At 30.2% G+C, this 17413-nt stretch overlaps 1 protein-coding gene across 1 annotated transcript in view; it reads left to right on the top strand.

The window, feature by feature from the left end:
* LOC143258590 (dystrophin-like) overlaps positions 1-17413 on the top strand; it is a 194731-nt gene that overhangs the window by 75089 nt on the left and 102229 nt on the right. Inside the window, 7 exon segments of the mRNA XM_076517774.1 lie at positions 308-436; positions 2683-2856; positions 4687-4842; positions 5131-5295; positions 6821-7003; positions 10142-10297; positions 16194-16352. Coding sequence (XP_076373889.1) covers positions 308-436; positions 2683-2856; positions 4687-4842; positions 5131-5295; positions 6821-7003; positions 10142-10297; positions 16194-16352 — 1122 coding nt within the window.

Here is a 17413-nt window from a genome sequence, read left to right as displayed (position 1 = left end):
GTTGATGCTGTTAATTAAATGTTGTATATCTACTCTCTTGTTTCAGAACTAGGGATGACTAGTATAGGTAGCCATTTTTGTAGCTTTGCACAGATATCTAGAACAAATTTGTATTTTCTTTTTATACTGATTAAAGTATACTTTGTAAGTATTCAAATATGCCTAAATAATAAAGGCTGTTTGTTGAAAATGGAAAGATTAATGATGATAATTAATAGTTCTGGTACAGTACAAGTAGATTAAAAAGGAAGCCTTGAAATATTTCATAACCTGTCATTTGACTGTTAGCTTCAAATGTTTTTTGCAGCAACTACAAGCTGAATTTACTGAGCATGAGGCAACCATCAAAAGGTTAGAAAAAGAAGTAGAACAGTACAGACACCAAGGACGTCACGAAGCTTCCAATCGCTTAGAAGAACAGTTACGATTAGTGAAAGTTTGTGGCAATGTCTTTATCACTTCTATAATTGAATGCTTTGAGTTGTATTTTGATACTCTGTACTTTTCTATGAGATACAGATTTTAGTTTCAGTTTTCTAAAACTTAGAGTTACACAATGCACAATAATTTATAAATTAAACATGTTAAAAGTTTTGAAACTTTTATATTTCTCTGAATGAAGTAATTAAAGCAAATTATGATGTATAAACATAGTAATGTTATTTATTTTATGTTTTCTTACAGGAAAAGTCAGCATAACTAATGTGTTTGTATCAACCTACATGACCTATTTATATATAAATAATTTAAAATAGAGTAAGATATATTTGTTTCAACTTACTAAGCCTGTCATTGTATCAATTTACCTGGTGTGTTATCATTCAACAAAACATAAAATAGACTGAGATATCAATGTATTGTATTAATTTGCCAGGCCAATTAAATTATTAATTAAACACTGGTAAAGTACTGACTACTAAGGAAATCAAATTAATTTCATATACATACTGATATCTTCTCCCAAAATAAACATCAGAAATTACATAGTTGTATAATCACAAAGATTAGCAAAAAGGTTTGTATCAGAGCTAATCCTATGTTTATTGAACAGAAGTAAATTTTCCCTGAACTACTATCCATAAAATAGTTACAATTACGTATAAAACAAGTATCTGCAAAAATATTTATTTTTAAGTAACAGTCCTTGAAAAAATACTAATGTAAGGTGTGATGTCATAGCATCATCTGTTCTTCTTTGTACAGACTGAGGTAATGAATAAAAATTAAATAAATAAATAATTCACTGATGCACACCACTTTTGAAAGTAATTTAATTGAGAAAGATGAAAGAAATTACAATATTTTACATACAATTGTTGTTTGTCTAGAATTTCATAATCAACCAAAAACATCTTGGAGTTTTGTTCACTGTAGCTAGCTTTCTCAAGTGTAAGCAGGACATAGAAATTAATCTCACAATGATAACAATAAAAAAGAGCTTTTATTTTTTAATCACTAAAAACATTGAATTTCTCAGATTCATTAAAGAACAACTCCATATTTTCATAGATTTTAAAAGTACCTTATTGAATAATTCAGAAAATTATGAAAATAAATTTCAGTTTTTTTCTTTTTTTAGTGCTTTTATGAATACAGGGCATGGGTTTCATTGGAATATGCAGAACAAAATCGTAAAATATAAACATCACACCATACCTCTGATATCAGTTCAGTGTAGATCTTTTTATATAAGATCTCTCTTCTTATCCTAATTAAAAAATGATTATATACTTTGAAGTTAACCTAAGACTGTATGTTTGTTACTTAGAGAATGCTTTTTGTGGGCAACTCCTGCTTTGTTTCTATTGGTGACAATGTTTTCAGCTCAATGCTAAGTCTTCTTTCAGGTGTAAAGAGTTGTTTTCTCTATGTATTTTCTGGTGCTTGGAACGTACTTCTGCTAGAGAGTTCCTTTGTTTTTCATAGTAACTGTGAAGTAGGTTTGAGGTGCAGAGGTCTTTATTTTGTTGGATTTTCATTGGTTCATTTGTTGCTGTGTTATCCTTGTTTTTTGTTTGTTTGTTTTTCCTGGTTTCAGTAGATGTTTCTAAATTCTTCTGTCATTTGATTTCTAATTTTCTTTGAGACCTAGAGTTCTCTCATTTTCACGAGTTTAAATGTGAAAATATAAAACTGTAGATAAGGAACAAGAATAGAATTTCAGGAAAATTAAAAGATGCTACAAGAATAAAAATGGAATAGCCAAAACTCAGATGAGATAATGAATTAAAAAGTAGTGGAATTTGGAACTATTTACAAAAAAATATAATAATAAAAAGCAGGACTAACACACCTCCATATCAACAAATGTAAGAAAAACAGCAAAACCAAGAAGCTTTCAACTAAAATTTAACTTAAGGTATAATGAGAAAACAAGTCTTCAAACCTAAAGTTCTCAACATGGAGCTCAAAAACACCCAGAACAAGACAGAAGCTGCCTTAGAAATAAAAGGTGTTATGTATTTGATGTTTTTATGGATAGTCCTTTTTTACAGATATATATAAATAGTAGTTAGTTAATCATCAGAGTTTTCTGACGAAAATCAGTATGCTTTACCATAATCAGTGTGGATTCATCTTAGACATGATGTCTTAACTGCTCTGCAAGTAACTTCTTAATTACAAAATCGTGCGTCACTTATAGAAGTTTTTTTTCTTTTCTTTTTTTTTTCTATTTACAAGAAACGATTTGCAGAGCTGAGTACCAAATTTTGCAAGTTCCAGAAACCTTCAGATTTTGAGCCAAAGCTAGGGCGAGTTGTTCGGATGCTGGATGAAGTGGAGCAAGGCCTTCATCTGTTAGAAGTAACAACTGATGACCCTGAAACTTTGCAAGACAAAATGGACAATTGTATGGTAAGTAACTAAAAGTGTTATGAAGGTAAATGAAATAGTAATAAAGAATAAGATGAATATGTCAAGTTTTGTGCACATGATATGTGTTAGGCTAAAATTCTTCTATAATAGGTCTCTGTGACTTGTTGGTGATACATTTTACAGTAAATGAGCAACACAAACTCCTTGTTTATAAAATAATTTGTATGCGTATATATTTGACACAAGTTAAATGTATGCACAAAAATTCTTTACACTATAAAGATCATAATTGTATCTTAAATACTATACAGTTCTCTTGTTTTTGTCAGAATTCCATGTAAACCAGTTCAATTACTTTAGAATTCAGTTGACAAGCTAAAATACTTTTCACTGTGGGTTTCATATATATAAAATGTAATCTGACCAAAGGCATACCATGTGACACACAAAAAATTAATATTTAAAATTTTCTTTTTAAGATTTACTTTTAAATTAAGAAATTAATTTATAATGTATAATTATATATTATGTATAAAGTTGATGCCAACTTTATTGACATAAATTATTAAAATAGTAATTTAATAAAATATTGAATGTGAGTTTACGAATATGATGACATGCTCTCTGATCCCTTGTATATAAAGAGTTAATGATCAATTGTAAAGGTTAAAATCTATCTCATTATTTTCATATAAGGCATAGTCTGGTAGCTAGGATGCTCGAATCATAATCTGTGGGTTTGTTATTAAACCCCACTGCCACACATTATTTCCCTTTCAGCCATAGGGGCATTATAAAGTAATGGGTAATCCAGTTATTTGATAGTAAAGAGTAACCCAAGAATTGGCAATGGCTGATGTTAACTACTTACCAACCTTCTAGCTTATCAATTCATAATTAAGGGCATCTAGCATAGGTGGTACTTGAGTAGCTTTATGTTAAATTCAAAAAGCAAATCAAACTTTATCTGGTTATAAATTTCAAATCATAGTTATGCATTAACTCAAGAAGATATCTGGAACAGAAGAAGTTTTTGTATTTATGTGATGATAAACTTTCTTAAGTGATTATTGAAATTTAAACACATGGCACATATTCTGTTATTTCATATAACTTGCAAGTCATGAAATTATCATCCAAACAACTGAAGAAACAAACCAAAAATGCAGTTAGTTTTGATTTCAGATGTTAATGCTATTTTCAGATAACACAGGCCTGTGAGTTTTAAAGTTCATAAAATTTGTTTTGGTTTTTAATTATTCCATTATTCAGCTATGCAGATTTCGAAAATAATATTCATTTCTTTCTATCATGTGAGGATTTTTTACAGACTAGGAAGAAAACGTTTTTACTTGTTATATTTCTTAATGGAAATAGAAACAAACTGATGAAAAGGGAAGAAAATTGATGCCAAAGAAATGTGTGTTTTTGTGAAATTGTTTTTTAAGTCTCAAAACTATGTGTTGTGGTTTTTCTTTTATATGTTGCATTATGATGTTTTGAGAAAAATCTTTACTCACTGGAGAAAAATGGATATTTTCTATTTGGCATACAGCTATTACTGTAGAACATATAAAAAGGTCAATACAATAAAACCATTGCAGACCTGTGTTGTTATCAACTATTCTCCAACTGGTGCTGTTTTCAAGTGTTAAAACTGCATTTGAAAGATTCATTTTTGTCATTGACATTTTGTTTTTACACATTTAAAATTAATTATCTTGTTGATGCACATTGCATCTAAAAACTTGTGCTGTTTCTACTTGTAAAGAAAAGTATTGTACAATACTATTTCCAAATTTGAAAAGATCAGTATAACATTGATTCTCTTACCAAAGTTTCAGCCATGTTCTCTGTTTTTGTTGTTAGCACTTTTACAAACTCTTGAGTGACATCAAAACAGAAGTAGAATTGGTCATAAGACTAGGTAGACAGATAGTGGAAAACCAGCAAACTGAGAGCCCTAGGGAACTCAGTCAACGTTTGGATAGCTTGAAAAGTCGATACAACCAACTAGGTGCTAAGGTAAGTACTTTGTTAGCAACCATTTACTATCATATTTATAGAATAAACAGGTATATAATGTGCAGGAGACACAAAAAAATATTATTAATTAGCATTTCAGAGCATATTTAACTTTCATATACTTTTTTGATTAATATTTTTTTCATATTGAGGATAATTAACTGTAGCAAAGGGAATATATAAATTGGCTAGAAAAAAACGTTTTCAGTCTAACTTAATTGTGTATTTTTTGTGTAACAAATTTTATGTTAAATTTAAATGTATTGTAAGTTTGATACTTTTCCGAAGGTTACAGAAAGCAAGTCCGTGTTAGAAAAAGCCCTGAAAATAAGCCAAAAACTAAAGAAAGAAATGAGCATTCTTCAGGAATGGCTAGACAAAACTGGCACTGACCTGGAGCAGAGAAGAAGTAGAAGTTCTTTGGATCTCAATAAGGAATCATTATTTGTAAAAGTAAGATATTTTTTCTTTGATAGATTGTTTAGGCAGGGTATTCATGATGAAACTTTATAGAATGGACAGCAACTGCCTGTTGTGGAGACACAAGTGTAGAGGACAACGTTTTGACAGGAGGAAGACTTTTGAAATGTTGTCCTCTACACTTGTGTCTCCACAACAGGCAGTTGCTGTCCATTCTACAAAATTTCATCAAGATATTCTTTATTCCATATTTTTATATTTTGAAAAAATAAAGTTTAGATTTTTAAGTACACTAAAATCACTTATGAAAAAACATGGAAAAATATGTTGCCAGAAAAATATGAAGTTTAATCTGTTTCTACATTTCATAAATTTTCATATTGACATAATCTGCAAGATCTCAAAACTCATTAAAGATTCTTATACATTTAAAAAACTTGAAATTAATATTCATACAAAAGAAAACAAAAAATTAACTATATTTAAATATAAATTGATGAATACTTAAGAAGTAACCAAACAGAATTATCACCTTGGATCATGTAAAAAAAAAACATTGTAACAATAACACTTATTAAAAAACAAGAAGGTCCTTTATATTAGTCCTTACTTTGTTTTAAGGAGCTGTAGTTAACTAAATACAAATTTTCTGTGCTTAATAGCATTGATCAACTTTTTTTTTTTAATAACAGTATCTGTAGATATCCAAAAATGTATAACATTCATAGAGAATTATGACAGTATTCATTTGTTTATATGCTAAATAGTAAATCTGGAACATAAGTATAAAAAGATATAAAAATCAATCTCAGTTGTTTGCTGTAATTTTTAAGAGACTGTAAGTTGGGTGGTTTCTAACAATCTGGTCTTATAGGAGTTAAAATGTGAAGTTATAAGTAAATTAGTTGAACAGTAAAATGAAGATTAATTGTTTTTGCTGGAATATTTAGGTTGCTGTAATTTGGATTCTTTTTGACAATCTAGTTATGTAGGAGTTAAGATGTGAAGTAGAAGTAAATTACTTGGACAGTAAAATGAAGACTGATTGTTTTTGCTATAATTTTTAAGTTGCTATAATTCAGATGATTTTAACAGTCTCGTCATATAGGAATTAAAATGTGAAATAGAAGTAAATCATGTGAACAGTAAAATAAAGATTGGTTGTTTTGCTGTAATTCAGATTGTTTCTGTTATGAAAATCAATCTCAATAATTTTGCTCTTTTTTTTTTTAAGAGACTGTATGTTGGATTGTTTCTGACAGCCTAGTCATGTGAGAGTTCAAAATGGAAAGTAGAAATAAATACATTAGATGGTAAATTGGAAACATAGTAACTTTCATCATAGAAAAAAACTGTATTAATAATAATAAATTTGTTTTGGTGGTTTCAATTTGTCGAGTTATAATTTTTATCACAATAAAAAGGTGGTATATAATTGAGAAGAAAGAGAAAATAAAACCAGTGTTGTTTTCAAAAAACAGACTAACTTGAATTGTGAAACTTAAAAGCATAGATTTTATTCCTAGTATCTAAACCAAGACAATTGTATGTTCGTTAGCAAACGTTGCAGGAAATGGACAAGCGGCATGCAATGTTATCTTCTGTTTGTGACTTGACTGACACTCTAGTGGGAATAGCTCAACCTCCTGGTCTTCCTGAGCTTACAGATAGCATAGCTGAGGTTAAAAAGCAGTGGACCACTCTCAAGAGAAAGTTAAGAGACCGTCAGAAAGAAGTGGAGGTTAATGCTTTGAATTTTCTGTACACATATAAATATTTCCTCAGGTTTAAATGTATCATGACTTTAAGGAATTATTCTTATATAAACTAAACATAATTTGCTGATTTAAGTTTTTTGGTGTCTCAATTATTTTTTTGATGTTGCTTTTTTTTCAAACTTCAGTTTTTATGTATGTTTAAAAGGTATTGTTGCAGAAAAGAGTACTAATGTGTGCATGAATGTGGCTGCTATATCTATCTTTTACCTGGGCATGACCTAGTGAATTGTATGCTGGGCTGTAAAGGCAGGGACCCATGGATTTTACACTGTTGCTGCAATATTGCACTTTTCACTTTTGGGCTGTGATGATCAAGTCTCAGTTCTCAACTAGAGTAGCCTACAGGAGTTGGCTGTTGATTAGCTGCCTTCTAGTCCATCAGTTCAGACTTGGGGATGGTTAGTGCAGTTAGTCCTTATGTAGGTTTGGGTGAATGTCTAAAACAAACTACACCTTGTGCAATCGTATAAATCATGGATAGGCAGTATTTAATCTGTAACCAAGTGTAGGCCACCAGGAGATCTTACCTGGCTTCTTAGTACTCTGAGAACATAAAAAAATCACATTCCAGGTCAATCACCAACATCTGTACTTCGTATTCCTTAAATTGGTGCATATTTTTCTAAGTTCATTGGGGCACAAACAAAGCACTGTCATATTTGCCTGTTCTGGTCACTCTGCTTTTGCTCCCTTCTGTTAAGTCGTACAATATTTCCATTTCTGACTGTAAGCTGGATTGTTTCTGAAAGCCTAGTCTTATAAGAGTTCTTACAATGCTAAAATCAGGGGTTCTATTCCCCTCAGTGGGCTCAGCAGATAGCTCGATATGGCTTTGCTATAAGAAAGCACTTATAAGAGTTCAAATGGGAAAGTAGAAATAAATACATTGGACAGTAAAATGGAGACATAATAATTTCCATCACAAACATTTGCTGGTGCTTATACTGTTAAGTCATATAATATTTCCATTTCTCTTCAGTGTTAGGCTACATATTGGTCACAGTTTTTTTAACTCACCACATCCTTTTATCTGGTACTGATGCACCAATGTGTGGTCTGTGTGGCACTCAGGTCACAATCGTACATATTTAATTATCATGCTGTCGTTACAACCAAGAACGATGATACCATTTTAAACATATTTTTACGGTAGGTTTACCCTTGACATCAGCCAATGTCATAGGTGATACTGCCCACCTCACTCATATTTTTACATTTTTAAGAGCCATTGAACTTTTTAACTTAATTTAAGGATTTTATTGGACTATACACTGTTTTAGCATGATTTCTTTTACATATTTACATTTTATTTTGACCTGAACCCAGGACTGGAAAGGCCAACTTCAGGTGACTGACAGCAAGTTTGAATTTAATGTCTCAGCCTTCCTGGCAGGTCTTAATTTTACATATTTTAACCTTAATTTCCATATATCATTATAGTATACTACATCTTGTTTGGCACAGATAGCCTAGCAAATTTATACCCATAACAATTTACACAAAATGGGCATTACAGTTATAACTAATTCTTCTTTTTCATATTCATGAATTTTAGTGGTTTGTTGCATGTATTTTCAAAACATGTTTTCTTAACATGTATAATAACTTTTGTTACTTGTATTCTCAGAAACAACTTTCTTGGTTCTTATACTAAGTATTGTCACTTGTATTCTTCAGAAACAACTTTCTTTGTGCTTATACCAGGTATTGTTACTTGTATTCTTCATGAACAACTTTCTTGGTGCTTATACCAGGTATTTTCACTTGTATTCTTCATGAACAACTTTCTTGGTGCTTATACCAAGTATTGTTACTTGTATTCTTCATGAACAACTTTCTTGGTGCTTATACCAGGTATTTTCACTTGTATTCTTCATGAACAACTTTCTTGGTGCTTATACCAGGTATTTTCACTTGTATTCTTCAGAAACAACTTTCGTGGTGCTTATACAAGGTATTGTTACTTGTATTCTTCAGAATCTATTTTATTTTTGCTTATAATGATTATTGATTCTTTTATCCTTCTTGTTTTATTTTCCCAGTCCTTATACAGACTGTATTATTAAACATATCAGGATCTGTTACTTGTCTTGACACTGAGAGTGTTTTTACAAATACCCATCAGACTGCTTTCCTGGTCCTCATACTGACTAATTCTTACTTGTATAACTCAGAATATGCTTTCTAGTACATAGAATGGCAATTTATTTTTTACAGTTATCAGAACCTTCCACTTCATTGCTTGTTCTTATTAGCAGTTCTTGTATCTTTGAGGACTCACTTTCTTTAGATTCTATAAGGGTATGTATGCACACACATGCTAATTCTGATTAATTTTTTGTGCATTCTAATGTTGATCTAAAATTTTTTCAAATCAAATGACAGTGCTTCACAGAACTTCTAGGCTATTAATAAAAGTTGGATAATAACATGGTTTGCATTAGTTTTAAGACAAATAGACAAACGTTATTGGATGTTTTAACATCTGATAAATAAATTGGGATTTTGGGCCAGGTACTGGCACTAACCACTCAAATTTGAAGCGTTAATATGTTTTGAAAAATCCATTTTAATGCTGAGTTCTAAAAATTATGAATGGGTCTCTCTCTCTCTCTCTCACTCACTCACTCACACACACACAAAACATGCAAAGTGTGTGTTTTTCGTACTGTTGTTGTACATTAATGGTTCTGCATTAAGGTTCTTTTTACATTTTGTATAATTTTTTATGCATTTTGAAAGTTTTAGTTAGAAAATTGGAGGATTAAATTTTATTAATAGAGAAAAAAAATCCTTTGTACTAATTTAAGTGTGAAGTTTATAAACAAGATAGTAGTTTCTTTTTAAGTAGTGAGCATAAAAACAAACCTATAAATCTCTTTTGATGTTTGTCAGAAATTTAATTACAATTATGGTGAAGGATCTTGCAAGAAGATTATAGGTTAATGTTTGTCATAAGCTTACTTTTGAATAAATTAAGAAAATGGTTTTGTGACAAATCCAACACTGTTTCTGGATTTTTATAGATGTGTTTTGTAAATATTCATGCAAATAGTTCATAATATTATTGCTTATAACTCATATTTGATTTTGTAACTCAGGAGACCGATCAAGAAGGATCTGTAAGACTACAAGAATTTATGAGTTCATTAGAGAGAGTTAAGTCTTGGCTTGTTAGTGCAGAAACTGAACTTGATTCCTTAGAGAAACTCTCACCTGAAACTAAGTTTGGTCATTCACATACACAAAGGCTAAAAGTGAGTTTTTAATTTTCGTTTGTTTGAATGTTTGAAGAAAAATTAATAATAATTTTGATATAAGGAGTGACACAGTAAAATTTTATTATTATATTTCTAAAGAGTGATATACAGAATATAAATGTAAGTTCTGAATTAACTCTTTCACCCCAAGTATCCTTCATTACACATGACAGAAAGTTTGTCTTACATTTTAAATTTTATTAAACAGTTTTTGTTATACCAATTAGTATAGCACATAAGCTAATAATCCATATTTTAACAGCATATGAGTTTTAAATTTGTAACTGTACAAAGCAATATGTAAATAAATCCTGAATTTCCTTTAGTGTGGTATGTGACATGTTTTCTCTGGACACTGTTGTCTCTTATTTATCCACAGTCTCTTGAAAAAGTACAAAATTAAATTACTCGCCATAGAATTGCTGTTGCTCAGAAAAACCATAATTTTTATATCCTTCAATTTTGTTTTGTTATAGAGCTATTGAATAGTAAATCAGACTCCTTCTAGCACGTCTACATCTTACATCCTCTCTTTCAGGATTTATTTATAGTTTTCTTTTATGTTTAATTATGTATTACATATAATGGAGAAAAAGTCAAGGTTTTGGTTGGTGAAATGATGTGTTTTTTTACATTGTGTTCTGAACAGAGAATAGTCAGTTTCACTCAGAGTACAAGCAACGTTCATTTGACTAGCTTTGATGAATTTGTAACGGTTCTTGCCCCATAGTTAGGAAGCCAAAATAAGTTAGGGAAATTGTCTACTTTTTGCATGTTATTAGACTATGTTCTTTAGTGCATTATTTAGTGCATTACTACCATTAGTATAAAATAGTAAGCTTGCATGTCCTTGACAATCAACAAGAAAAAAAACGTGTAAGTAATTTTTTTCTTGATTTTCATAATTATTCTTTATTTATTATTATACAAGTAACTAAAATGTAAAATTAGGGATATTTGTAGATAAGTTAATATTAGATTAGGTATAATAAATAATAATGATATAATGAAAATGTTTCATAAGCCATGCTTGTGAGCAGCATGTAAGTAATGTAATTCAGTAGTTTAACATGAGCTGCAAATGCCCCAAGTGATTTACAACTCATAATACCATGGATAGTAATTAGATATGGTTCAAAGAACAATAGAACAGATGTGTATTGTTACAAGCGTAAAGTTACTTATGATAAACAAATGTATTTCAAGTTACAATTTGAAGTCATTCTAGAAAGAAAAAGGGATAATTTAGATTTATTTGTATGTGTGTGCGTGTGTGTTTTTAGCAGTTACAAGGTTGGTCAAATTGGCCAATCCCTGTTTTGAGATAAGGTAAAAAAAAATAATAGATAAAATGTAGTTGTACTGAAAAAAAAAACATTTGAAATGTATATTTAGGAGATTACACAATGCAAATTTGAGATTTTTGAGATGAAAAGTATTTTTAATCTTAACAAGAAAATTACTTTTTGCACAGTGTATTCAAAACAAATACTCAGTATATTCTTGGACAAATCCTTATATGAGTTTATTAAAAATACTTCAGAAAATATTATATTTTATACATGAAAGACTTGTAATGTTAACTGAAACACTGTCAAATTTTGTAAAGATATACACGCTATATTGAAAGTTAGAAGAGTTAAATCTATAAAGACTATAAATGAGTACAAAGAGGTCACATGGTCATTCAAATTGACCAAGCCCACAATGAGAGAGTTAAGCTGTAACTTTTATTTAACGTGAATAAAATATTGGCCTGGGAGAATAATGAGAAGTGTATTTTCTCATTTTGAAGTGGAGGAAGTGTTAGTGTAAAGTGTGTCTTTCATGAAGTGTAGAAGAGTGTTTAGAGTGAGCTTTGTCACTTCTCAGTGATCTGCAAGTGTATCATTTTTTGATGGACTAGAGGACTATGTAGTGTGTAATATAAGACAATTAGAAAAACCCAAGCACTTTCCTAAGGTAAACCTTTGATCATCAGGAAAAACTGGAAATTAATTAAATAGTGTGAGACTTTATTGTGATCTGAAGGCGTAGTAATTGTATCATTTTATAGTAATAAAGTGTGAAATTCATGGGAGGTGTGGCACTTCATAGTATTGCCAAAGAACATTTAATCTGAAATTTGCCACTTCTTGATGACTTTGAGAATATTTCTTGAGGAGTGTGTCATTTTATAGTATTGTGAAAGAGTACATAATGGAAAATGCCTCTCCTCATGGAAATCTGAGGGAATATTTAGTGTGATGTTCATGTGTTATGCTGTCTTGGAAGAATAAGTGTGATAGTGACCAGCCAGAAGTATTTAATGTGAAGCTTTTCATTTCAGCATGACCAGGGGAATATTCTATGTGAAGGAGGGCTGTGGTATCATTAGCACAGGTGGACTACAAACTAATAAACTGTGTGCTATGTTAGTATATTTCATCTCCCTAATTTGACCAATTACGTATATAGAAGTTTTCTTTATGTTACTACTACTTGTGTTTTTTCAGGATTCTAACTGGTTGGGATAGTACTGTTTTTGATTTTGATTAATAGAGAAGTTTCATATTACTGCTAAGCCTTTTCTTCCTACTGCACTAAATGTGTTTAATCCTTTCACAATGGGCTCAGTATAATATACATGAGTTCATATTCACTTTTGCACTTAAATATATATATATATATAGTATAACTTTTGATGTAGCATGTGTATCGTCACAAGTCTTGGTAGATTCAGTAAAGATTACAAGTTTTTGGTACACAATAAATCAGGTTTTTAATGAAGTATTTTCACTAAAGATTTATTTTAGTAGTGCAAAATATTCTTTGTCCCAGAAATCTCAAATATTATTTTTGTAATCTCTAGAATCTCATAAATTCACTTCAAACATTTGTTTTCAGTAAGACTTTATATTTTGTTTGTAATTTTCTCTATCTAACTATGTGAGGTCTGTCAATTTGACTGACCTCATAACCATTATAGAAAAATTAAGATGTAAATATAATTTATGATTTTTTCATGCTCAAACGACTACAAATTAATGCAAAATTAAAAATTATTTTTCTAAGTAGCTTAACTCTCATAACATTGTATATTTTTATTTCTTTTTTAATATATTGACCTTCGAGTTATACGTGACTAACATTACACAACTTGCATTGATGCAGCACAAGTGCACTCATGTTAGTTACCATATTCAGTAATCTAAAACTGACCTTTAGTCTTTGCAAATTTACCCAGTCTTGGGTGTGTTTTAGTGGTCTAGTAACTTGTAATGTATATAGTCACATTTCAATTATTATACATTATATGTGTATGTAGATTATTACTATTTAGAAATAAGTTAAACTTATTTTTCTTAAAATATAGAACAATAAATGAAGCAAATAATTATCTCTTCTAGCTACAACTTTCAAACTTGGTTGGTGCTAGATCTAGGTTGCTAAGCTTTTTAAGATTTTTGCGTGTGGAGGATATGAAACAAAATATTTTTTTTAGGTTTCATATATATAGTTGAATAACCAAAAAATCATGAATTACTATATCAATACCACTGAATTCCACTATAATTTATCAAGCTTAGTAACTGAGCTGTATTTAGGTCTACAAAAGTATGAAACTTCGAGCAAATTAAAGACACAACCTACCTCCTTCAAATCTTGATTCAAGAAAATATGGTAGCCTTTTAACAGATTAAAATGGCTGAGAAAACCATTAGTAGGACATTCTAAATTATTAATTGGTTATTTGCAATTCATATGTTGAAGTAAGTGTACATAAGGGACCATTTCGAAAAATGGAAAGAGGAGAATGGGGGCCAATGTGTTTAATTTGGTACATAAGAGATATCTTAGGAAATTAAAATAATATAAATTTCTTAATTTATATCCTAGTTTGTCAATGTTGATAATTTGATTTTGTAATTCATACTAAATAATAGGCTCTGTATTTTGACAACATAAACATCTAATATGTACAGGTGCTGCATTTATCATACTATATAACACAAAAAATTGTTTAGGTATGTTTTTAATATTGACTTTTACTGAAAAGTTAAACAATGTATAATATGTAAATTTGAATTATAATCTACATTTTGATACCAAACTTAATGACATAAATTAATAAAATAATAGTTGAATAACACTTTGAATGCAAGGCAACAAATGCAATGACAAGGCTTTTGATCTGGGACTGATTTCAAAAGGGTTAACTGGTACCTTATTGATTTTCTGCACATTACAGAGACACCAGATATGTTTTAGCCTTATTTGCATTAAATGATTAACTACTATTTTCATATAAATCAATGAAATTTGTATCAGTAATAAGTATAAGAAAGAATATGTACCCTAATAATTTAAAACAGACCAAATAAAATGTTTGAAAAGTGTCATAACATCAGACATATTGTATATTTTGCAAAGAATACATAATAAATTAACCATGTGACTCCAAAGTCTTGTATCTTTTTGGTTAAATCTTACAGTGCAAGTTGTGACTCTTTTGGTGGGCCATACTTGTTGAATCTGAGGCTTGCCAGTTAGAACAAGCACTAAGTTAATGAATTTGTAAACAATTGTCACAAACTACAAGGTAGACAGATATTTAGTTTTTATAAGTCATTTAATGTGTTGTCAAAAAGTGAAGTTTTATCAGGTATGATTTTCAGAAATTTGACGTTCATGTCAGTACACTTAATTTTTTTGATGTTGCATTTCATTTACAGGTCTTAATCAGTAGTTCATGTTTGGGAGATAAAGAAGTGAAACAAGTATATATTAATTTTTGACAAATTGATTTGTTCTTATCTAATGTTTTGGTTTTATGTTGAATTGTCTAGAAGCACTCTGGAGTAAAAATATTAGTTTCATTTGATGATATTTTAAGTATCTGTCTCCCAAGGAGAACCTTATAGTTTAGTTAAGAGCATTTTGAAACCTAACATCCTGTAAGTAGTTATTTTACCCCCACTTGTTTCTTCCAATCTTGAATATAGCTAATTTTCTAATCCACCCCTAGCTTATGAAGTGACTCTATATCCCTAGTGTGAAATGTATCACATAATGGTGAACTACTGGTCAAGAAAATTTAGTTGAGGTGCACTTTGTGTTTGGGCCCGGCATGGCCAAGCGTGTTAAGGCGTGTGACTCATAATCTGAGGGTCACAGGTTCGCATCCCCATCGCACCTAACGTGCTCGCCCTTTCCGCCGTGGCGGCATTATAATGTGATGGTTAATCCCACTATTCGTTGGTAAAAGAGTAGCCCAAGATTTGGCGGTGGGTGGTAATGACTAGCTGCCTTCCTTCTAGTCTTACACTGCTAAATTAGGGATGGCTAGCACAGATAGCCCTCGAGTAGCTTTGTGCGAAATTCAAGCAAAAACAAACCTTTCACTGTGACCTAATAGTAATATAGTAGAATATTTAATGAGAAATGTGTTGCTTCATGGTTGTCTGAAATGTTTTCTTTGAAGTGTTATTTTGTGTTATTATGGATAAATATTTCTTTTAAAATGTCATCTCACAAGTACATGTGATGCAGGAAGCATTATTTATTAACCTATCCAAAGTGAAAGGTGTATTTGTACTGTTTCAGAAAATATTTTATTTTAGACCATTCAAAAATGTGAAAAAGTAAAAAGAATTGATATATGTTAACAGTTATTGCTTTTACTGAATCTTTGTGCCAACTGGATTTAAAGAGTGTAAAACTGTGCTCTTATTGTTCCTCATAGCTTCATATTTAAAATATGTTTTTTGTAAAATGCTGTTTATACTTGCATAAAGTTTATAAGCATGCTACATTCATTACTGTAGAACTTCAACTTTATGTAAGAAATCATGCTTGGTTTTTAAAAATACAAGATCCAATTAATGTTTGTTTCTTCTCTAATCATGGGTAGACTTTGCATTCAGAATTAGTTGACATGAGTAGCAAGGTTGATGACCTACGAGATGATGCTCTTGAGCTCATTCGAGTGGGAGACAGGTACCAACAAACTGTGGAACCTGAGCTGACACACCTGAATCAACGTTGGGACACTGTTTCAGACAGAATTAAGGTACTTTTTCGTTTTAAAATGTCAAATACTCATTCAGGGTGTTTAGTTATTTTCATACTTGAAGTGCTCTACACATTTTAATTACAATAGATATGTAAATTTCTTTTTGTCCAAATTATCGGGTATTATAGCACATATGACTTGATAAAATATTTCACATTGCTTTAAAGAAAGTTGGACATTTTAAAACTATGGATTAGTAACACAAGTGAAAATGGATAAATTTGAACCATGTCATTTTGCCATGGCTATAATCGGGTATTATAGCACATATGACTTGATAAAATATTTCACATTGCTTTAAAGAAAGTTGGACATTTTAAAACTATGGATTAGTAACACAAGTGAAAATGGATAAATTTGAACCATGTCATTTTGCCACAGTATGTGCTTTGCTGACAATAGAGATGTATTACCATTTCCAGATTCATATATAAAATTACTATTAAAACTATTTTTATTAAAAATGGTGTAAGAAAGATGCAATGACAAAATATATTGATCATTCTTTTGCTGATTATTCCACATCGGGTTAGAAATTCTGTTAGAGCTTTCCTGATAGAGAAGAGTTTCAAGTTGTTATGTCTTACACATAAGAATATAGCTTTCCTAATAGAGAAGAGTTTCAAGTTGTTATGTCTTACACGTAAGAATATTGTTATTTTATTGCAAGTGAATGTTATTATAAAGTGTAAAACATAATTATGTAAAAGAAGCATGTCCAACTTGTAACTTTCTTTCAGGGATTACCTTTTAAAAATACGTGAAGAAAAGCTATGAAGGGTCAATTTTTGTAGATAATAACATAGTTACTATTGCACATTCATAATATTCAGAGTCTACTCTGTTTATAATTGTGTAATTGATAACAGAGTTACTATTTTACTTGAAGGCAATTTCATTCAATTTGATTGAATTGAGGAATTTGTTTTTGTTTGATGTAAAAATTTTAATTTAAAACTATTATAAATGCAATGAGTGATTTCTTTTTATGTAAAGAAGCATGATATTGAATCAAGTCATGTATGTGTATTTTTAGAGAAACTGGACAATGTTATGTG

The sequence above is a fragment of the Tachypleus tridentatus genome, chromosome 8 (assembly GCF_004210375.1).
Source record: "Tachypleus tridentatus isolate NWPU-2018 chromosome 8, ASM421037v1, whole genome shotgun sequence".
Taxonomy (NCBI): Eukaryota; Metazoa; Arthropoda; class Merostomata; order Xiphosura; family Limulidae; genus Tachypleus; species Tachypleus tridentatus.
This window is presented reverse-complemented; position numbering and strand designations above follow the sequence as displayed.